At 44.7% G+C, this 25,387-nt stretch overlaps 1 protein-coding gene across 7 annotated transcripts in view; it reads right to left on the reverse strand.

Moving 5' to 3' along the window:
* SETD5 (SET domain containing 5) overlaps positions 1-25,387 on the reverse strand; it is a 112,448-nt gene that overhangs the window by 35,228 nt on the left and 51,833 nt on the right. For all 7 annotated transcript variants that reach the window (XM_069736451.1, XM_069736450.1, XM_069736445.1 and 4 more), the window contains 2 exons: positions 3,623-3,806; positions 2,313-2,418 (listed from right to left, as the gene is read on the reverse strand). In XM_069736451.1, the coding sequence (XP_069592552.1) occupies positions 2,313-2,418; positions 3,623-3,693 (177 nt within the window). In that variant the 5' untranslated portion in view covers positions 3,694-3,806. The remainder of the gene's footprint in view (positions 1-2,312; positions 2,419-3,622; positions 3,807-25,387) is intronic.

The following is a 25,387-nucleotide window of genomic DNA, read 5'->3' on the forward strand; positions in this document are numbered from 1 at the left end:
CTTTCACTCTACTTTAAACCAATGAATAAAAATTCAAGCGCAGTGACATTGTGGGGGGGAAAAATCCAACTCCTCATTTTTTGTTTTTGCATAATTTCATTATGTGGCACAAAATCACCTGGCAACGAGATTCTCCAGAACAATACAATTCATTAATTTAATTACAGGGATACTAAATTAATTGATCACAGAGACACCAAATTTGCATTGATTATTTTTTTCCCCCAGAGAAACACAAACAATCTTTTTGGCTTCGGTCGCCATTTTCATATATATTCACAACATTTTTATTTTCTGCCAATCGAGCTGTGTGAGGCAGTGGAATTACAGGGATACACAATTCACATAGATTTTTTTTTTTTTTTTTTTTGTGCAAACCACTTTTTTTTCCTTTTCTTTTTTTTATTTCTATTTCTGTTGCCATTTTCTGAGACACGACATTTTTATTTTTCCATCAATTGAGCAGTGCGAGGTCCTGCTTTCTTTGTGTGGCAAGCCAACTGCTTCATTTATGCCAATTTGGGGCACGCCTGACATTTTGATCGCTGTATATAAGGGTGGATTGGTGACTGAAAAACAGCAATTCTGCAGTTTTGATTTTTTTCTTTCCTCATTAAGACTTTTACGCTATTGTAAAGGTTAGTTCATTTGATAGATCAGATGAATAGCAAAATCAAATGTGTATTTTTTTGTATTTTTTTTTAATTGGTGGAAAATGAGGGGATGACTTAAATATATATACTTTAAATTTTTAATTATATTTTTTTAACTTTTTTACTTTATTTTTTAGTTCCATATTTTTCATCTTTACAAAGGGCAATCTTTTACTTTAATGTAATCATATTGGTTTATAATTATGCTATACCAACTAGAAATAGATTTACTGCACTGGAAAAAAAATCATAGCAAGATCGTGACGTAAGAAATTTTTTTTATCACAGACGCCTTCAACCAATATGATCTACAAATATCAAGCCTCCGAGGCAATTAATGCAGAGTATGTGAGGTGCTGGGGCTGCAGCAATAAGCGAGGGGACACGGGGACGCATTATCTGGAGGTGCAGTAACCTTTTACTTACTATTCAGAAGTTGTTCTATGAAAGTTTTAAAAATGATTTGATGGCCGAGCATCAAAACCAACGGTGAAAACGGAACCCTAAAGTTGCTCATACACAAATGATAAATGACAGGAGTTATCAGTTATATGGAGGAGGACCAGAAGCCCAAATCCAGAGAGCGACTGATCCTCTTTTGTCCAGAGAATTAATGGACTGCAGGAGTCTGATTGCTCTGGAATAGGTCATGATCTGCTGGAGGCAAGCGGCACCTATGCCTCCGCATCTATACAGTCATGCCAGGATGCGTGCCCCCCGATCTTATGGATGGCACAGAGGTATGATAGGTCCACACAACATTATCATGTTTTAATGTGGAAGCGAGCGGAGCCAGACAACGCCTTTACACGAAGGCAGAGAGGGATTCCTACAGAATAATTACACAAGGCTCTGAGGACAGGAGGCTCTTAACATTGCATCAGAAACGGCAATAATTGTGCAAAATGGCTGCAAATAAAAAAAATAAAACAGAAGTAAATAGGGATTTATCGATTTACCACTTAGTGTTCATTTCAACTGGAAGCGCAGTACCAAAAAAAAAAGGGAACAACCCATAAAAGCCCATAATTTTAGTTTATCATTACACATTATTTGCTAGCTGTGAGTAACATCCAGACAGGTTTTAGGGGTGTGGTGGGGACATTAAATATCTTCTGGATTCGGATCCATTTACACATTAGCAGTTGAGCATCTTCTTGGCTCTGCACCAGGGTCTCGTATTAAATCCATATTGCTGGAGCATCTCATATTTTCACTTACATGGTAGATGGGAGCAGAGGCGATGGCTACCAGTGTCATTTACTTACATAGGGGTCTCTGCGGCAATCACTGAGCATGTGTGGGATTCGGACTGAAGAGGGGACAGGTACTGGGTATCCACCCAGCGGTTTCATCATCAACATTAGGCCTGCCATGGACGCTGCGGGCACAGGTACAAACAAGCAGGGGCAGAGAGTTTTCAGGTGCAATCCTTTCTCATTTACATTATTCTATGGCATCTTTAAGTTTATGCTTTTTTTTCTTATTACAGGTCCACACTTTTATATATTCAGGGTCTATGCAGCTGGATTCTTCCAGTCACAGTCATCGCTCTGTGCTGGAGATGTGACATCAGGTTGAAGAGGTTTTAGGAAAGCAGTTTTTTTTTTAGTAAATGGACGACCAGTCTCATAGTGAAACGTATCGTCGGGTACTTACTGCGTACGGCAGACCTCGATATCCGTGGCTCAGGCTGCCTGGGTAATTGTGGGTTGCATAGATGGACTTTCCGGTAACTGCTGGGCTGGCTTCAACTGATTCAGGGCTAAGGAAGAGCAATGAAGGCAATTAAAAAAAAAAACTCCACCAAATAGTGTAACTGACTTTTGCATATTTCTTGCCCTCCTGAGCCAAAAAAAAAGTCCATTAAAGCCCCCAGCGTTTCCACTCCAAGGGACATATTTACCCATCTTAATACAATCGCTGCTGTCCTACAAATGTTGCAGACCAAAGATCCCAAGTTTTCAGGCATTGCCTTACATCAAAGTATCAGACGTCCATGCGTTTGTCAAAGAAAGGAGTTTTCTTTACTTACTTCTAGCCAGTGGCAGATGCCAAAGTGACAAGAGCAGCAGCCGCCATATTGGTTGCCAATTCTTTCTGACATTGTACTGAAAGTGACAGTTTGTGGCAGCAGCTGCAAAACGTCAGACTACGGTCGAATTCAGATGTCCGTATATTACACTCTAAATAGGGAGAATAATTTGTGGACTGCCAGCGGGTGTCTGATCCAAACTCATAGGTGAGGCTGTCGAGACCAGTTCAGCAGACCCCCTAATCAGCCCTGAAATCATGGTCTGTAGTGGGACCGCACTATATTGTACAGCCCAAGGTATATACGGTACTTAAGCGCGCCAGTAGGTGGTGCTCTAGGACCACAAGATGCATCACATCCCAGACACAGCCTTACTCTATGGGGAATGGCAATAACCCCCCAGCAGAAAATCAATTCTTAGAAATGAGGAAATACAAAAAAAAAAAAAGCATTCTGACAGACAACCTATTACACAATCCTTCAACTATCAAAACATCCCTGACCAAAAATATGATTCTCTCCTCTCTAAATAATGTGCCTTTTGGCCCAATCTTCACAGTCCTGTCTATATTGATCAGCCAAGAGATACCCCCCCGGGGACTTTGAAACTGGCGTCCAATACTTGCAAACTAAATGGCAGCTCTCATTTTTTACATGGTAACGTGTTTGCATCTTAAAATGAATTTATTATTTTACATTCGGAGAAACTGGGTCATTGCAAGAAGTCGTCCATCAGTGACGCTCTCGAGGAGCACGCGACATCTGAGGTAGGCGTCATGTTATCCTTCGTGGGGAGTCGTTACCAGGTCTGTGCAGCGGATCCCTCGGCGTTTTGCTGCAGCGCCTTATGCTCATGATTCTGGCTGCGCCCGATAGCTCCTTTAATTATATCCTATCAATTAACGGGATTACGATTAGACAGAAGTAGACTTACTCTGATCCAGCGGCCATGTCTGAGTAGGATGTATCTGGTGTGGTGACTCCCAGAGGGATTACAATGCTCATGACGTCCGGCACTACGGTCGGAGAGAATCACGGGTTCGGAATCGCAGCGACTGACCACACCGATGGCGGAGAGCCGCAAAGCGACGCGAGATTCTTCACGGACATGAGGAAACCTGTAAGAAGGGGAGAGCGTTACTCGAGGCGCTTTCTAAGAAGAAAACTATACTTTATAACTTTACAGAAATCATCACTGGCGATCCTTGTGTACATTTTCTTTTACTTTGCTGTAGTAAGACAATCATATCACTTTCCAAATGCATCTCACCAGAACAACCGGTATTCGTGTATATATTGAGCCATTTGATGGACATTACAGCCATCTTATAAGTGGAGAGGGGGTGCACTAAATACATGCGTACCACACAGAAGCTAAAAAAAACACTAACAAAATCATGCCTGCGCCTGCGGAGAGGATTCCTGTGGTCTGGAGCTGCTCCCTCTAAGGAGGCCGTGTGGAGCAGACATTTAAACATGACCGGTCTAGATTCCTAATAACATCCAGACGGCTTCAAAGACAAATATGCCTCCATTCATGAGAACATAACAGGCTACAGACCCATCCCGCACACACGTAATGGCACCACACACATCAGAAGTGGCCAGATAGACACTTTATTGGTGGAAATTAAGAACATTTTTCTATTACTATAGTAAAGACAGAGACTGGGCCAATGGTGCATTTGCATCTTCCGTTCAAGGCCATTCATCTCTTTCCGATTTTCCATTTTTTTCTCCCTCTTCTTCCAAGAGCCATAACTTTTATTTTTACATCCCTATAACCATATGAGGGCTTGTGTTTTTGTGTGATGCTTGCATGCATTTACCGATCTGCTACCAACTAGAAATCTAGGAGACTGTTGTTGCAGAGAAAAATGTAACTCTCCGGAGGGGACATATCACCTTCACATTGAACATATGGTATTAATTATGGCTGGGCAAAAGAGAAAACTAATTATAACTAGGAAATGTGAGAGACAGCCAACACAACCATCTCCATTGAAGTGGGAGCCTCATGGTCATTACCAGGTTAATTACAGGAGAGAAAGACATTAGTTCACGCAGAGGCAGGGAAGTACGCTTCCAACCAAAGAGCTTCCTCTGATCAAAGAATCTTTGAGATAAATGAGGTCAGTGATGAATATTGCGGGTTTGCATTGATCCGATATTTCTGAGCCATTTTCGGCGTTGTAGTGAAGGGACACAAAACGCATTCACTCATCACCGTAAGGCTGGCAGAATCCCTCCAACTTAATACCGGTCCAATGGATGGTGCTATCCATGCCATTTTTCATTTCTATAGGCAGATAAAATGGTGACAAGAAATCTGACAAATAAATATCGACCAACTGGGACCTCCAGTGGCAAGGATGTCCCGAGAGTTACAGATCTTGTAAAATTCTAACAGACCTAGCATGTCCCACAACCAACCTTGATCTTAAAAAAAAAAAAAAAATAGCTGAATTTGGGTGTCTGTTTAGGAAAATGGAACATTCACAGCAAACTGACTTCTAGAATGAACAAAGACAGAGTGCTTAACACCATAAAGAGCCATTCCTGCAAAATCACGTTTAGTAATTCTCTTTTTGTTATTTTTTATTTAATGTAATTGAACATATTGTATTGTTTTTTTCCCCATTTTGCATCATCTTTGTATATATTTTTGTTTTATAAACACTGCCAACCTTTCTGGATTAAATATACAAAAATAGCTCTGTTCCTCTTGCTCTGTAAACCGCACCCCTGAAGCCATATTACCAATCGGCCTGTATAAACGATTGCCCTCCCCCAGCTGTTATACTTGACAAATCGTTTCATGAATATAGTATGCTGAAAGAATGGACAGCACCTCCAAAAATAGTACATTGATCTAATCCTGCTAGGCAAAAATATATATAACTGAACATGAGGTTCTTAACATTCTGATCAGACTGCATGAAGCCCATTGTCACGTCACGGCAAACATCTTAGTGGGTCCCCATCACCCTAACGGAGCGGAGCCGTGCACAGACAACCGCCGTAGCGATCTATGAATATAGGACATCATGTTATCGGCAGCGCATCTATTTACTCAGAGCCGATATTTTTGAGTTGGATTAAAAGTCATTGCATCAGACACACAAGCATTTTGCTCTTTTGTCGGGTGATTGCTGCCCTGTTTGGCGTTCCTGTGACCTCTTGTTCCCTGGAGTTATTTGCCATCTTGATGCGCCTTAGCAGGCATCCTTCTTGTACGGGTGTGGATTATCTTTGGGCCTCGATCCTGCAGAGATCGGTCATTTTGTTCTCCTTACACAGACCTTAACAAGAATGAGAGGAACAGAGGTGGAAATTGTAGAACGTTGTGCCCTTTATTCACTATGAAGACAATTCTTCCTTGGAAAGTTCAAGTTAATGCAATCTACTATTTGGAAATTGCGTATAGTCTGGGTGGAAACACTGATTGCATCGTGTTGAGAAAACAATTACAAAATGCATTGTGAGTAACGCAAGTCTCCAGTCGTGACTCGGTCCATGTCCACCTATCACAAAGCAGAAACGTATCAGGGAAAAAAAGGCAGAAGACAACAGGCCGTACAATAGGTAATAAAGTGAGGTCCAATTCCTGCCAACACTCAGACGATTACATTTACCAGACATTAACCACACAACGTGCATAACTACAACACGGGTTCCCAATAAAGACATCAGGCTTCAATTATGGGCTGGTGATGTTTACAGATACCCGCTGGGTTGTGTGTGCGGGCCGGTACATATCGTGCATCAGTCCTATTAATTACCAAGGATACCCAAAATTAGATAAAGGTCACCGAACGCACTAATTTTGGAGCAATTGGCCAAGTATCTAATGTGTATGAGGGTGACCTGATATTTGGTGTCTTGTCAGCAGGAGGATTGAACATGTTGGTTTTTACCCTACCCAATCCTTTTGTTTTAGGCTAGGTTCACATTGCGTTAATGGGTTAACACTAACGGACTGCGTTGCACGGCGAAAATGTCGCAATTAACGCCATGCAACGGGTCCGTTAGCGCACCCATTGACAGCAATGTGATTTTTATCTGTAGCGCATCGCTAGCGCATGCCATTTTCGGCATGTGCTAGCGATATGCCGTTATTTTGTGACGGACCTCAGACGCTGCTCCAAGGTCCGTTCCTCGCTAGCGCAGATCGGGGATCTGCGCTAGCGGGAACGACAAACGCGACCCCTCCAAAGACATTGCGCTAGCGCTATGCGCTAAACTGATTGCCCTAACACAATGTGAACCTAGCCTTATCGACAGAGGTGCCAGACAGCGGATTGATCCTCTCCCCCAGCTGAACACATGCATGCTCAGCTGATATACAGCTTATGTATATGGTGAACTCATTTACACCGGTCACCCACCACCTTCTGTCATAACTCCATCCTGAAGGTGAGAAATCACCAATTCAGTAGCAATCAGAAAATGATCCCCTATCTACTTGATTTTTTGAGAATAACCTTTTAACTACCGTATATACTCGAGTATAAGCCGAGATTTTCAGCCCAAATTTTTGGGCTGAAAGTGCCCCTCTCGGCTTATACTCGAGTCACGGTGGGTGGCAGGGTCGGCGGGTGAGGGGGAGAGGGCGATGAGGCATACTTACCTAGTCCTGGCGATCCTGGCGCTCCCCCTGCCGTCCCACGGTCTACGGGTGCTGCAGTTCTTCCCCTGTACAGCGGTCACGTGGGACCGCTCATTAGAAAAATGAATATGGACTCCACTCCCATAGGGGTGGAGCCGCATATTCATTTCTCTACTCAGCGGTAATGGTGACCGCTGATAGAGGAAGAGGCTGCGGCACCGAAGACAGCTGTCCGGGAGAAGGAGCGGGACGCCGGGAGCAGGTAAGCATGTCATATTCACCTGTCCCCGTTCCACACGCCGGGCGTCGCTCCATCTTCCTGGCGCCGCTCCATCTTCCCGGCGTCTCTCCGCTCTGACTGTGCAGGTCAGAGGGCGTGATGACGTATAGTGTGCGTGGCGCCCTCTACCTGATCAGTCAGAGCGGAGAGACGCCGGGACCGGACGCTGGGAGCTGCAAGCAAGAAAAGGTGAGTATGGCTTTTTTTTTTATTGCAGGAGCAGCAATGGCAAAGCTTTCTATGGTACATAGTAACATAGTAACATAGTTAGTAAGGCCGAAAAAAGACATTTGTCCATCCAGTTCAGCCTATATTCCATCATAATAAATCCCCAGATCTACGTCCTTCTACAGAACCTAATAATTGTATGATACAATATTGTTCTGCTCCAGGAAGACATCCAGGCCTCTCTTGAACCCCTCGACTGAGTTCGCCATCACCACCTCCTCAGGCAAGCAATTCCAGATTCTCACTGCCCTAACAGTAAAGAATCCTCTTCTATGTTGGTGGAAAAACCTTCTCTCCTCCAGACGCAAAGAATGCCCCCTTGTGCCCGTCACCTTCCTTGGTATAAACAGATCCTCAGCGAGATATTTGTATTGTCCCCTTATATACTTATACATGGTTATTAGATCGCCCCTCAGTCGTCTTTTTTCTAGACTAAATAATCCTAATTTCGCTAATCTATCTGGGTATTGTAGTTCTCCCATCCCCTTTATTAATTTTGTTGCCCTCCTTTGTACTCTCTCTAGTTCCATTATATCCTTCCTGAGCACCGGTGCCCAAAACTGGACACAGTACTCCATGTGCGGTCTAACTAGGGATTTGTACAGAGGCAGTATAATGCTCTCATCATGTGTATCCAGACCTCTTTTAATGCACCCCATGATCCTGTTTGCCTTGGCAGCTGCTGCCTGGCACTGGCTGCTCCAGGTAAGTTTATCATTAACTAGGATCCCCAAGTCCTTCTCCCTGTCAGATTTACCCAGTGGTTTCCCGTTCAGTGTGTAATGGTGATATTGATTCCCTCTTCCCATGTGTATAACCTTACATTTATCATTGTTAAACCTCATCTGCCACCTTTCAGCCCAAGTTTCCAACTTATCCAGATCCATCTGTAGCAGAATACTATCTTCTCTTGTATTAACTGCTTTACATAGTTTTGTATCATCTGCAAATATCGATATTTTACTGTGTAAACCTTCTACCAGATCATTAATGAATATGTTGAAGAGAACAGGTCCCAATACTGACCCCTGCGGTACCCCACTGGTCACAGCGACCCAGTTAGAGACTATACCATTTATAACCACCCTCTGCTTTCTATCACTAAGCCAGTTACTAACCCATTTACACACATTTTCCCCCAGACCAAGCATTCTCATTTTGTGTACCAACCTCTTGTGCGGCACGGTATCAAACGCTTTGGAAAAATCGAGATATACCACGTCCAATGACTCACCGTGGTCCAGCCTATAGCTTACCTCTTCATAAAAACTGATTAGATTGGTTTGACAGGAGCGATTTCTCATAAACCCATGCTGATATGGAGTTAAACAGTTATTCTCATTGAGATAATCCAGAATAACATCCCTCAGAAACCCTTCAAATATTTTACCAACAATAGAGGTTAGACTTACTGGCCTATAATTTCCAGGTTCACTTTTAGAGCCCTTTTTGAATATTGGCACCACATTTGCTATGCGCCAGTCCTGCGGAACAGACCCTGTCGCTATAGAGTCACTAAAAATAAGAAATAATGGTTTATCTATTACATTACTTAGTTCTCTTAGTACTCGTGGGTGTATGCCATCCGGACCCGGAGATTTATCTATTTTAATCTTATTTAGCCGGTTTCGCACCTCTTCTTGGGTTAGATTGGTGACCCTTAATATAGGGTTTTCATTGTTTCTTGGGATTTCACCTAGCATTTCATTTTCCACCGTGAATACCGTGGAGAAGAAGGTGTTTAATATGTTAGCTTTTTCCTCGTCATCTACAACCATTCTTTCCTCACTGTTTTTTAAGGGGCCTACATTTTCAGTTTTTATTCTTTTACTATTGATATAGTTGAAGAACAGTTTGGGATTAGTTTTACTCTCCTTAGCAATGTGCTTCTCTGTTTCCTTTTTGGCAGCTTTAATTAGTTTTTTAGATAAAGTATTTTTCTCCCTATAGTTTTTTAGAGCTTCAATGGTGCCATCCTGCTTTAGTAGTGCAAATGCTTTCTTTTTACTGTTAATTGCCTGTCTTACTTCTTTGTTTAGCCACATTGGGTTTTTCCTATTTCTAGTCCTTTTATTCCCACAAGGTATAAACCGCTTACACTGCCGCTTACTACTGCCCATCAATGGGGCAATAATGAACGGTGCAGAGCACTATATGGCACAGCTATGGGGCAATAATGAACGGTGCAGAGCATTGTATATGGGGCACAGCTTTATATGGAGCATCTATGGGGCAATAATGAACTGTATGGAGCATTATATGTGGCACATTTTTATATAGAGCATCTTATGGGCCCATCATGAACTCTATGGAGCATTATATGGGGCTCCTGATTCAATATGGATATTCAAAAAGACTTAACCTACTGATGTCTCAATTAATTTTACTTTTATTGGTATCTATTTTTATTTTTGACATTAACCGGTAGCTGCTGCATTTTCCACCCTAGGCTTATACTCGAGTCAATAAGTTTTCCCAGTTTTTTGTGGCAAAATTAGGGGGGTCGGCTTATACTTGGGTCGGCTTATACTCGAGTATATACGGTAAGCAGTCCATTACAGGTAAGAAGACAGCAGCAATGTTTCCTGAGTGGTGTTCCCACCATTCTGGGCAGCTTACAAGTCTTCAGTTACAAATGCACACAAGATGATATTTTATATCACTGCCCTCCTAGATTGCAACCGCAGACTCAATCCAAGTACAATACGACAAAACTACTTTTCCTTGCACTAGAAACATTGGCACTCTTGGTAATGTAAAAAACACAAGGGTGAAAAAGCCACAAGTCTACAAGGAGAGAACAGGAACTTGTGCAGAATCAGCAGGACACACATTTTGCTGTAACTATAAATCTATAAACCGTGTTTTGCCCGCAGGAATCTTGACCTCATTGCTTGTTTCAGATATTTTATGATAACCTTTACCAGGATATAGAGGATAGAGAGATAGATATATATATTAGGCTTCAAGAATAACCATGTTGTAATTGTGATAATCGCTTCTCCTCGGGGCTCACATACAGAGGCCAGGAAAAAGTTCCCTGCTCCACACAGTAAAGTGGTAGCAAACAATAAGAGGAACCAAATATTCACAATGCAAAGAAGCTACAAATTAAATGCTACAACACAGGACGGGAGAACTGATCTAATTGTGGTGTTCAGTGCGTCATTTCCTCCGTTGATAACTGCAGACGTCATTGACTGGGACAATACTTTGCCCTCCAATGGGAGGAAATTCAGGGAACACCGAAATGTACACATGAACAAAGGAGTTGCACAAAAGTGGCCTCATTGCAAAAGGAAAAATTACAGGCTGTATATGCTCAAGTATTTATAGGTTTCCGGTCTCAGAAATCAGGACCAAGACTGCATTTCTCATAGAGACCATGTTCAGAATGAGCAGATTATAATGCATTATTTAGTAAAGTAGCAGTGCACATGCCCGACCACCTCCCCATTATATATAGTAAAGCAGCAGTGCACATGCCCGACCACCTCCCCATTATATATAGTAAAGCAGCAGTGCACATGCCCGACCACCTCCCCATTATATATAGTAAAGCAGCAGTGCACATGACCGACCACCTCCCCATTATATATAGGAAAGCAGCAGTGCACATGACCGACCACCTCCTCATTATATACAGTAAAGCAGCAGTGCACATGACCGACCACCTCCCCATTATATAGTAAAGCAGCAGTGCACATGCCCGACCACCTCCCCATTATATAGTAAAGCAGCAGTGCACATGCCCGACCATTCCCGGTGACTATCTCTTGAAGCTCATCAAGAGAATGCCAAGAGTGTGCAAAGCAGTCATCAAAGCAAAAAGGTGGCTACTTTGAAGAACCTAGAATATAAGACATAATTTCTGTTTCACACTTTTTTGTTACGTATATAATTCCACGTGTTCATTCATAGTTTTGATGCCTTCAGTGTGAATGTACAAATTTCATAGTCATGAAAATACAGAAAAATCTTTAAATGAGAAGGTGTGTCCAAACTTTTGGTCTGTACTGTATATAGTAAAGCAGCAGTGCACATGCCCGACCACCTCCCAATTATATAGTAAAGCAGCAGTACACATGCCCGACCACCTCCCAATTATATATAGTAAAGCAGCAGTGCACATGCCCGACCATCTCCCCATTATATATAGTAAAGCAGCAGTGCACATGACCGACCATCTCCCCATTATATATAGTAAAGCAGCAGTGCACATGACCGACCACCTCCCCATTATATACAGTAAAGCAGCAGTGCACATGACCGACCACCTCCCCATTATATATAGTAAAGCAGCAGTGCACATGACCGACCACCTCCCCATTATATATAGTAAAGCAGCAGTGCACATGACCGACCACCTCCCCATTATATATAGTAAAGCAGCAGTGCACATGACCGACCATCTCCCCATTATATATAGTAAAGCAGCAGTGCACATGCCCGACCACCTCCCCATTATATACAGTAAAGCAGCAGTGCACATGACCGACCACCTCCCCATTATATATAGTAAAGCAGCAGTGCACATGACCGACCACCTCCCCATTATATATAGTAAAGCAGCAGTGCACATGACCGACCACCTCCCCATTATATATAGTAAAGCAGCAGTGCACATGACCGACCACCTCCCCATTATATACAGTAAAGCAGCAGTGCACATGACCGACCACCTCCCCATTATATATAGTAAAGCAGCAGTGCACATGACCGACCACCTCCCCATTATATATAGTAAAGCAGCAGTGCACATGACCGACCACCTCCCCATTATATATAGTAAAGCAGCAGTGCACATGACCGACCATCTCCCCATTATATATAGTAAAGCAGCAGTGCACATGCCCGACCATCTCCCCATTATATATAGTAAAGCAGCAGTGCACATGACCGACCACCTCCCCATTATATACAGTAAAGCAGCAGTGCACATGACCGACCACCTCCCCATTATATATAGTAAAGCAGCAGTGCACATGACCGACCACCTCCCCATTATATATAGTAAAGCAGCAGTGCACATGACCGACCACCTCCCCATTATATATAGTAAAGCAGCAGTGCACATGACCGACCACCTCCCCATTATATATAGTAAAGCAGCAGTGCACATGACCGACCACCTCCCCATTATATATAGTAAAGCAGCAGTGCACATGACCGACCACCTCCCCATATTATATAGTAAAGCAGCAGTGCACATGACCGACCACCTCCCCATTATATATAGTAAAGCAGCAGTGCACATGACCGACCACCTCCTCATTATACAGTAAAGCAGCAGTGCACATGACCGACCACCTCCCCATTATATATAGTAAAGCAGCAGTGCACATGACCGACCACCTCCCCATTATATATAGTAAAGCAGCAGTGCACATGACCGACCACCTCCTCATTATATATAGTAAAGCAGCAGTGCACATGACCGACCACCTCCCCATTATACAGTAAAGCAGCAGTGCACATGACCGACCACCTCCCCATTATATATAGTAAAGCAGCAGTGCACATGACCGACCACCTCCTCATTATATATAGTAAAGCAGCAGTGCACATGACCGACCACCTCCCCATTATACAGTAAAGCAGCAGTGCACATGACCGACCACCTCCCCATTATATATAGTAAAGCAGCAGTGCACATGACCGACCACCTCCCCATTATATATAGTAAAGCAGCAGTGCACATGACCGACCACCTCCCCATTATATATAGTAAAGCAGCAGTTCACATGCCCGACCACCTCCCCATTATATAGTAAAGCAGCAGTGCACATGACCGACCACCTCCCCATTATATACAGTAAAGCAGCAGTGCACATGACCGACCACCTCCCCATTATATATAGTAAAGCAGCAGTGCACATGACCGACCACCTCCCCATTATATAGTAAAGCAGCAGTGCACATGACCGACCACCTCCCCATTATATACAGTAAAGCAGCAGTGCACATGACCGACCACCTCCCCATTATATATAGTAAAGCAGCAGTGCACATGACCGACCACCTCCCCATTATATATAGTAAAGCAGCAGTGCACATGCCCGACCATCTCCCCATTATATATAGTAAAGCAGCAGTGCACATGACCGACCACCTCCCCATTATATACAGTAAAGCAGCAGTGCACATGACCGACCACCTCCTCATTATATATAGTAAAGCAGCAGTGCACATGACCGACCACCTCCCCATTATATATAGTAAAGCAGCAGTGCACATGACCGACCACCTCCCCATTATATATAGTAAAGCAGCAGTGCACATGACCGACCACCTCCCCATTATATATAGTAAAGCAGCAGTGCACATGACCGACCACCTCCCCATTATATACAGTAAAGCAGCAGTGCACATGACCGACCACCTCCTCATTATATATAGTAAAGCAGCAGTGCACATGACCGACCACCTCCCCATTATATATAGTAAAGCAGCAGTGCACATGACCGACCACCTCCCCATTATATATAGTACAGCAGCAGTGCACATGACCGACCACCTCCCCATTATATATAGTAAAGCAGCAGTGCACATGACCGACCACCTCCCCATTATATATAGTAAAGCAGCAGTGCACATGACCGACCACCTCCCCATATTATATAGTAAAGCAGCAGTGCACATGACCGACCATCTCTTCATTATATATAGTAAAGCAGCAGTGCACATGACCGACCACCTCCCCATTATACAGTAAAGCAGCAGTGCACATGACCGACCACCTCCCCATTATATATAGTAAAGCAGCAGTGCACATGACCGACCACCTCCTCATTATATATAGTAAAGCAGCAGTGCACATGACCGACCACCTCCCCATTATACAGTAAAGCAGCAGTGCACATGACCGACCACCTCCCCATTATATATAGTAAAGCAGCAGTGCACATGACCGACCACCTCCTCATTATATATAGTAAAGCAGCAGTGCACATGACCGACCACCTCCTCATTATATATAGTAAAGCAGCAGTGCACATGACCGACCACCTCCCCATTATATACAGTAAAGCAGCAGTGCACATGACCGACCATCTCTTCATTATATATAGTAAAGCAGCAGTGCACATGACCGACCACCTCCCCATTATACAGTAAAGCAGCAGTGCACATGACCGACCACCTCCCCATTATATATAGTAAAGCAGCAGTGCACATGACCGACCACCTCCTCATTATATATAGTAAAGCAGCAGTGCACATGACCGACCACCTCCTCATTATATATAGTAAAGCAGCAGTGCACATGACCGACCACTTCCCCATTATATATAGTAAAGCAGCAGTGCACATGACCGACCACCTCCCCATATTATATAGTAAAGCAGCAGTGCACATGACCGACCACCTCCCCATTATATATAGTAAAGCAGCAGTGCACATGACCGACCACCTCCCCATTATACAGTAAAGTAGCAGTGCACATGACCGACCACCTCCCCATTATATATAGTAAAGCAGCAGTGCACATGACCGACCACCTCCCCATTATATACAGTAAAGTAGCAGTGCACATGACCGACCACCTCCCCATTATATATAGTAAAGTAGCAGTGCACATGACCGACCACCTCCCCATTATATATAGTAAAGCAGCAGTGCACATGACCGACCACCTCCCCATTATATATAGTAAAGCAGCAGTGCACATGACCGACCACCTCCTCATTATATATATAGTAAAGCAGCAGTGCACATGACCGACCACCTCCTCATTATACAGTAAAGCAGCAGTGCACATGCCCGACCACCTCCTCATTATACAGTAAAGCAGCAGTGCACATGCCCAACCACCTCCCCATTATATATAGTAAAGCAGCAGTGCACATGCCCGACCACCTCCCCATTATATATAGTAAAGCAGCAGTGCACATGACCGACCACCTCCCCATTATATATAGTAAAGCAGCAGTGCACATGACCGACCACCTCCCCATATTATATAGTAAAGCAGCAGTGCACATGACCGACCACCTCCCCATTATATATAGTAAAGCAGCAGTGCACATGACCGACCATCTCTTCATTATATATAGTAAAGCAGCAGTGCACATGACCGACCACCTCCCCATTATACAGTAAAGCAGCAGTGCACATGACCGACCACCTCCCCATTATATATAGTAAAGCAGCAGTGCACATGACCGACCACCTCCTCATTATATATAGTAAAGCAGCAGTGCACATGACCGACCACCTCCCCATTATACAGTAAAGCAGCAGTGCACATGACCGACCACCTCCCCATTATATATAGTAAAGCAGCAGTGCACATGACCGACCACCTCCTCATTATATATAGTAAAGCAGCAGTGCACATGACCGACCACCTCCTCATTATATATAGTAAAGCAGCAGTGCACATGACCGACCACCTCCCCATTATATACAGTAAAGCAGCAGTGCACATGACCGACCATCTCTTCATTATATATAGTAAAGCAGCAGTGCACATGACCGACCACCTCCCCATTATACAGTAAAGCAGCAGTGCACATGACCGACCACCTCCCCATTATATATAGTAAAGCAGCAGTGCACATGACCGACCACCTCCCCATTATATATAGTAAAGCAGCAGTGCACATGACCGACCACCTCCTCATTATATATAGTAAAGCAGCAGTGCACATGACCGACCACCTCCTCATTATATATAGAAAAGCAGCAGTGCACATGACCGACCATCTCCCCATTATATATAGTAAAGCAGCAGTGCACATGACCGACCACCTCCCCATATTATATAGTAAAGCAGCAGTGCACATGACCGACCACCTCCCCATTATATATAGTAAAGCAGCAGTGCACATGACCGACCACCTCCCCATTATACAGTAAAGTAGCAGTGCACATGACCGACCACCTCCCCATTATATATAGTAAAGCAGCAGTGCACATGACCGACCACCTCCCCATTATATACAGTAAAGTAGCAGTGCACATGACCGACCACCTCCCCATTATATATAGTAAAGTAGCAGTGCACATGACCGACCACCTCCCCATTATATATAGTAAAGCAGCAGTGCACATGACCGACCACCTCCCCATTATATATAGTAAAGCAGCAGTGCACATGACCGACCACCTCCTCATTATATATATAGTAAAGCAGCAGTGCACATGACCGAATACCTCCTCATTATACAGTAAAGCAGCAGTGCACATGCCCGACCACCTCCTCATTATACAGTAAAGCAGCAGTGCACATGCCCAACCACCTCCCCATTATATATAGTAAAGCAGCAGTGCACATGACCGACCACCTCCTCATTATATATAGTAAAGCAGCAGTGCACATGACCGACCACCTCCCCATTATATATAGTAAAGCAGCAGTGCACATGACCGACCACCTCCCCATTATATATAGTAAAGCAGCAGTGCACATGACCGACCACCTCCCGATTATATATAGTAAAGCAGCAGTGCACATGACCGACAACCTCCCGATTATATATAGTAAAGCAGCAGTGCACATGACCGACCACCTCCCCATTATATACAGTACAGCAGCAGTGCACATGACCGACCACCTCCCCATTATATATAGTAAAGCAGCAGTGCACATGACCGACCACCTCCCCATTATATATAGTAAAGCAGCAGTGCACATGCCCGACCACCTCCCCATTATATACAGTAAAGCAGCAGTGCACATGCCCAACCACCTCCTCATTATATATAGTAAAGCAGCAGTGCACATGATCGACCACCTCCCCATTATATATAGTAAAGCAGCAGTGCACATGACCGACCACCTCCTCATTATACAGTAAAGCAGCAGTGCACATGACCGACCACTTCCTCATTATATATAGTAAAGCAGCAGTGCACATGACCGACCACCTCCTCATTATATACAGTAAAGCAGCAGTGCACATGACCGACCACCTCCCCATTATATATAGTAAAGCAGCAGTGCACATGACCGACCACCTCCCCATTATATATAGTAAAGCAGAAGTGCACATGACCGACCACCTCCCCATTATACAGTAAAGCAGCAGTGCACATGACCGACCACCTCCCCATTATATATAGTAAAGCAGCAGTGCACATGACCGACCACCTCCTCATTATATATAGTAAAGCAGCAGTGCACATGACCGACCACCTCCTCATTATATACAGTAAAGCAGCAGTGCACATGACCGACCACCTCCCCATTATATATAGTAAAGCAGCAGTGCACATGACCGACCACCTCCTCATTATATATAGTAAAGCAGCAGTGCACATGACCGACCACCTCCCCATTATACAGTAAAGCAGCAGTGCACATGACCGACCACCTCCTCATTATATATAGTAAAGCAGCAGTGCACATGACCGACCACCTCCTCATTATATATAGTAAAGCAGCAGTGCACATGACCGACCACCTCCTCATTATACAGTAAAGCAGCAGTGCACATGACCGACCACCTCCTCATTATATATAGTAAAGCAGCAGTGCACATGACCGACCACCTCCTCATTATATATAGTAAAGTAGCAGTGCACATGACCGACCACCTCCCCATTATATATAGTAAAGCAGCAGTGCACATGACCGACCACCTCCTCATTATATATAGTAAAGCAGCAGTGCACATGACCGACCACCTCCCCATTATATATAGTAAAGCAGCAGTGCACATGACCGACCACCTCCTCATTATATATAGTAAAGTAGCAGTGCACATGACCGACCACCTCCCCATTATATATAGTAAAGCAGCAGTGCACATGACCAACCACCTCCTCATTATATATAGTAAAGCAGCAGTGCACATGACCGACCACCTCCTCATTATATATAGTAAAGCAGCAGTGCACATGCCCGACCACCTCCCCATTATATATAGTAAAGCAGCAGTGCACATGACCAACCACCTCCTCATTATATATAGTAAAGCAGCAGTGCACATGACCGACCACCTCCCCATTATATACAGTAAAGCAGCAGTGCACATGACCGACCACCTCCTCATTATATATAGTAAAGCAGCAGTGCACATGACCGACCACCTCCCCATTATATACAGTAAAGCAGCAGTGCACATGACCGACCACCTCCCCATTATATATAGTAAAGCAGCAGTGCACATGACCGACCACCTCCTCATTATATATAGTAAAGCAGCAGTGCACATGACCGACCACCTCCTCATTATACAGTAAAGCAGCAGTGCACATGACCGACCACCTCCTCATTATATATAGTAAAGCAGCAGTGCACATGACCGACCACCTCCTCATTATATATAGTAAAGCAGCAGTGCACATGACCGACCACCTCCCCATTATATATAGTAAAGCAGCAGTGCACATGACCGACCACCTCCTCATTATATATAGTAAAGCAGCAGTGCACATGACCGACCACCTCCTCATTATATATAGTAAAGCAGCAGTGCACATGACCGACCACCTCCCCATTATATATAGTAAAGCAGCAGTGCACATGACCGACCACCTCCCCATTATATATAGTAAAGCAGCAGTGCACATGACCGACCACCTCCCCATTATATATAGTAAAGCAGCAGTGCACATGCCCGACCACCTCCCCATTATATATAGTAAAGCAGCAGTGCACATGACCGACCACCTCCCCATTATATATAGTAAAGCAGCAGTGCACATGACCGACCACCTCCCCATTATATATAGTAAAGCAGCAGTGCACATGACCGACCACCTCCTCATTATATACAGTAAAGCAGCAGTGCACATGACCGACCACCTCCTCATTATATATAGTAAAGCAGCAGTGCACATGACCGACCACCTCCTCATTATACAGTAAAGCAGCAGTGCACATGACCGACCACCTCCTCATTATATACAGTAAAGCAGCAGTGCACATGACCGACCACCTCCCCATTATATACAGTAAAGCAGCAGTGCACATGACCGACCACCTCCCCATTATATACAGTAAAGCAGCAGTGCACATGACCGACCACCTCCCCATTATATACAGTAAAGCAGCAGTGCACATGACCGACCACCTCCTCATTATATACAGTAAAGCAGCAGTGCACATGACCGACCACCTCCCCATTATATACCGTAAAGCAGCAGTGCACATGACCGACCACCTCCCCATTATATACAGTAAAGCAGCAGTGCACATGACCGACCACCTCCCCATTATATACAGTAAAGCAGCAGTGCACATGACCGACCACCTCCCCATTATATACAGTAAAGCAGCAGTGCACATGACCGACCACCTCCCCATTATATACAGTAAAGCAGCAGTGCACATGACCGACCACCTCCTCATTATATATAGTAAAGCAGCAGTGCACATGACCGACCACCTCCCCATTATATATAGTAAAGCAGCAGTGCACATGACCGACCACCTCCTCATTATATACAGTACAGCAGCAGTGCACATGACCGACCACCTCCCCATTATATACAGTAAAGCAGCAGTGCACATGACCGACCACCTCCCCATTATATACAGTAAAGCAGCAGTGCACATGACCGACCACCTCCCCATTATATACAGTAAAGCAGCAGTGCACATGACCGACCACCTCCCCATTATATACAGTAAAGCAGCAGTGCACATGACCGACCACCTCCTCATTATATATAGTAAAGCAGCAGTGCACATGACCGACCACCTCCCCATTATATATAGTAAAGCAGCAGTGCACATGACCGACCACCTCCTCATTATATACAGTAAAGCAGCAGTGCACATGACCGACCACCTCCTCATTATATACAGTAAAGCAGCAGTGCACATGACCGACCACCTCCTCATTATATACAGTAAAGCAGCAGTGCACATGACCGACCACCTCCCCATTATATATAGTAAAGCAGCAGTGCACATGACCGACCACCTCCCAATTATATACAGTAAAGCAGCAGTGCACATGACCGACCACTTCCTCATTATATACAGTAAAGCAGCAGTGCACATGACCGACCACCTCCCCATTATATATAGTAAAGCAGCAGTGCACATGACCGACCACCTCCCCATTATATATAGTAAAGCAGCAGTGCACATGACCGACCACCTCCTCATTATATATAGTAAAGCAGCAGTGCACATGACCGACCACCTCCCCATTATATATAGTAAAGCAGCAGTGCACATGACCGACCACCTCCTCATTATATATATAGTAAAGCAGCAGTGCACATGACCGACCACCTCCCCATTATATATAGTAAAGCAGCAGTGCACATGACCGACCACCTCCCCATTATATACAGTAAAGTAGCAGTGCACATGACCGACCACCTCCCCATTATATATAGTAAAGCAGCAGTGCACATGACCGACCACCTCCTCATTATATATATAGTAAAGCAGCAGTGCACATGACCGACCACCTCCTCATTATATATATAGTAAAGCAGCAGTGCACATGACCGACCACCTCCTCATTATATACAGTAAAGCAGCAGTGCACATGACCGACCACCTCCCCATTATATATAGTAAAGCAGCAGTGCACATGACCGACCACCTCCCCATTATATATAGTAAAGCAGCAGTGCACATGACCGACCACCTCCTCATTATATATAGGAAAGCAGCAGTGCACATGACCGACCACCTCCCCATTATATATAGTAAAGCAGCAGTGCACATGACCGACCACCTCCTCATTATATATAGTAAAGCAGCAGTGCACATGACCGACCACCTCCCCATTATATACAGTACAGCAGCAGTGCACATGACCGACCACCTCCCCATTATATATAGTAAAGCAGCAGTGCACATGACCGACCACCTCCCCATTATATATAGTAAAGCAGCAGTGCACATGACCGACCACCTCCTCATTATATATAGTAAAGCAGCAGTGCACATGACCGACCACCTCCCCATTATATACAGTACAGCAGCAGTGCACATGACCGACCACCTCCCCATTATATATAGTAAAGCAGCAGTGCACATGACCGACCACCTCCCCATTATATATAGTAAAGCAGCAGTGCACATGACCGACCACCTCCCCATTATATATAGTAAAGCAGCAGTGCACATGACCGACCACCTCCCCATTATATATAGTAAAGCAGCAGTGCACATGACCGACCACCTCCTCATTATACAGTACAGCAGCAGTGCACATGACCGACCACCTCCCCATTATATATAGTAAAGCAGCAGTGCACATGACCGACCACCTCCCCATTATATATAGTAAAGCAGCAGTGCACATGACCGACCACCTCCCCATTATATATAGTAAAGCAGCAGTGCACATGACCGACCACCTCCTCATTATACAGTAAAGCAGCAGTGCACATGACCGACCACCTCCTCATTATATATAGTAAAGCAGCAGTGCACATGACCGACCACCTCCTCATTATATATAGTAAAGCAGCAGTGCACATGACCGACCACCTCCTCATTATATATAGTAAAGCAGCAGTGCACATGACCGACCACCTCCCCATTATATATAGTAAAGCAGCAGTGCACATGACCGACCACCTCCCCATTATATATAGTAAAGCAGCAGTGCACATGACCGACCACCTCCCCATTATATATAGTAAAGCAGCAGTGCACATGCCCGACCACCTCCCCATTATATATAGTAAAGCAGCAGTGCACATGACCGACCACCTCCCCATTATATATAGTAAAGCAGCAGTGCACATGACCGACCACCTCCCCATTATATATAGTAAAGCAGCAGTGCACATGACCGACCACCTCCTCATTATACAGTAAAGCAGCAGTGCACATGCCCAACCACCTCCTCATTATATACAGTAAAGCAGCAGTGCACATGACCGACCACCTCCTCATTATATACAGTAAAGCAGCAGTGCACATGACCGACCACCTCCTCATTATATATAGTAAAGCAGCAGTGCACATGACCGACCACCTCCTCATTATACAGTAAAGCAGCAGTGCACATGACCGACCACCTCCTCATTATATACAGTAAAGCAGCAGTGCACATGACCGACCACCTCCCCATTATATACAGTAAAGCAGCAGTGCACATGACCGACCACCTCCCCATTATATACAGTAAAGCAGCAGTGCACATGACCGACCACCTCCTCATTATATATAGTAAAGCAGCAGGGCACATGACCGACCACCTCCCCATTATATACAGTAAAGCAGCAGTGCACATGACCGACCACCTCCTCATTATATACAGTAAAGCAGCAGTGCACATGACCGACCACCTCCCCATTATATACAGTAAAGCAGCAGTGCACATGACCGACCACCTCCCCATTATATACAGTAAAGCAGCAGTGCACATGACCGACCACCTCCCCATTATATACAGTAAAGCAGCAGTGCACATGACCGACCACCTCCCCATTATATACAGTAAAGCAGCAGTGCACATGACCGACCACCTCCCCATTATATACAGTAAAGCAGCAGTGCACATGACCGACCACCTCCTCATTATATATAGTAAAGCAGCAGTGCACATGACCGACCACCTCCCCATTATATATAGTAAAGCAGCAGTGCACATGACCGACCACCTCCTCATTATATACAGTACAGCAGCAGTGCACATGACCGACCACCTCCCCATTATATACAGTAAAGCAGCAGTGCACATGACCGACCACCTCCCCATTATATACAGTAAAGCAGCAGTGCACATGACCGACCACCTCCCCATTATATACAGTAAAGCAGCAGTGCACATGACCGACCACCTCCCCATTATATACAGTAAAGCAGCAGTGCACATGACCGACCACCTCCTCATTATATATAGTAAAGCAGCAGTGCACATGACCGACCACCTCCCCATTATATATAGTAAAGCAGCAGTGCACATGACCGACCACCTCCTCATTATATGCAGTAAAGCAGCAGTGCACATGACCGACCACCTCCTCATTATATACAGTAAAGCAGCAGTGCACATGACCGACCACCTCCTCATTATATACAGTAAAGCAGCAGTGCACATGACCGACCACCTCCCCATTATATACAGTAAAGCAGCAGTGCACATGACCGACCACCTCCTCATTATATACAGTAAAGCAGCAGTGCACATGACCGACCACCTCCCCATTATATATAGTAAAGCAGCAGTGCACATGACCGACCACCTCCCAATTATATACAGTAAAGCAGCAGTGCACATGACCGACCACTTCCTCATTATATACAGTAAAGCAGCAGTGCACATGACCGACCACCTCCCCATTATATATAGTAAAGCAGCAGTGCACATGACCGACCACCTCCCCATTATATATAGTAAAGCAGCAGTGCACATGACCGACCACCTCCTCATTATATATAGTAAAGCAGCAGTGCACATGACCGACCACCTCCCCATTATATATAGTAAAGCAGCAGTGCACATGACCGACCACCTCCTCATTATATATATAGTAAAGCAGCAGTGCACATGACCGACCACCTCCCCATTATATATAGTAAAGCAGCAGTGCACATGACCGACCACCTCCCCATTATATACAGTAAAGTAGCAGTGCACATGACCGACCACCTCCCCATTATATATAGTAAAGCAGCAGTGCACATGACCGACCACCTCCTCATTATATATATAGTAAAGCAGCAGTGCACATGACCGACCACCTCCTCATTATATATATAGTAAAGCAGCAGTGCACATGACCGACCACCTCCTCATTATATACAGTAAAGCAGCAGTGCACATGACCGACCACCTCCCCATTATATATAGTAAAGCAGCAGTGCACATGACCGACCACCTCCCCATTATATATAGTAAAGCAGCAGTGCACATGACCGACCACCTCCTCATTATATATAGGAAAGCAGCAGTGCACATGACCGACCACCTCCCCATTATATATAGTAAAGCAGCAGTGCACATGACCGACCACCTCCTCATTATATATAGTAAAGCAGCAGTGCACATGACCGACCACCTCCCCATTATATACAGTACAGCAGCAGTGCACATGACCGACCACCTCCCCATTATATATAGTAAAGCAGCAGTGCACATGACCGACCACCTCCCCATTATATATAGTAAAGCAGCAGTGCACATGACCGACCACCTCCTCATTATATATAGTAAAGCAGCAGTGCACATGACCGACCACCTCCTCATTATATATAGTAAAGCAGCAGTGCACATGACCGACCATCTCCCCATTATATACAGTAAAGCAGCAGTGCACATGACCGACCACCTCCCCATTATATACAGTACAGCAGCAGTGCACATGACCGACCACCTCCCCATTATATATAGTAAAGCAGCAGTGCACATGACCGACCACCTCCCCATTATATATAGTAAAGCAGCAGTGCACATGACCGACCACCTCCCCATTATATATAGTAAAGCAGCAGTGCACATGACCGACCACCTCCCCATTATATATAGTAAAGCAGCAGTGCACATGACCGACCACCTCCTCATTATATATAGTAAAGCAGCAGTGCACATGACCGACCACCTCCCCATTATATATAGTAAAGCAGCAGTGCACATGACCGACCACCTCCTCATTATTAATACAACATTTTCTAGATTCATAATTGTGACTCAAATAGTCACCAACTACCTCAA

This window comes from Ranitomeya imitator, chromosome 8, assembly GCF_032444005.1.
Source record: "Ranitomeya imitator isolate aRanImi1 chromosome 8, aRanImi1.pri, whole genome shotgun sequence".
Taxonomy (NCBI): Eukaryota; Metazoa; Chordata; class Amphibia; order Anura; family Dendrobatidae; genus Ranitomeya; species Ranitomeya imitator.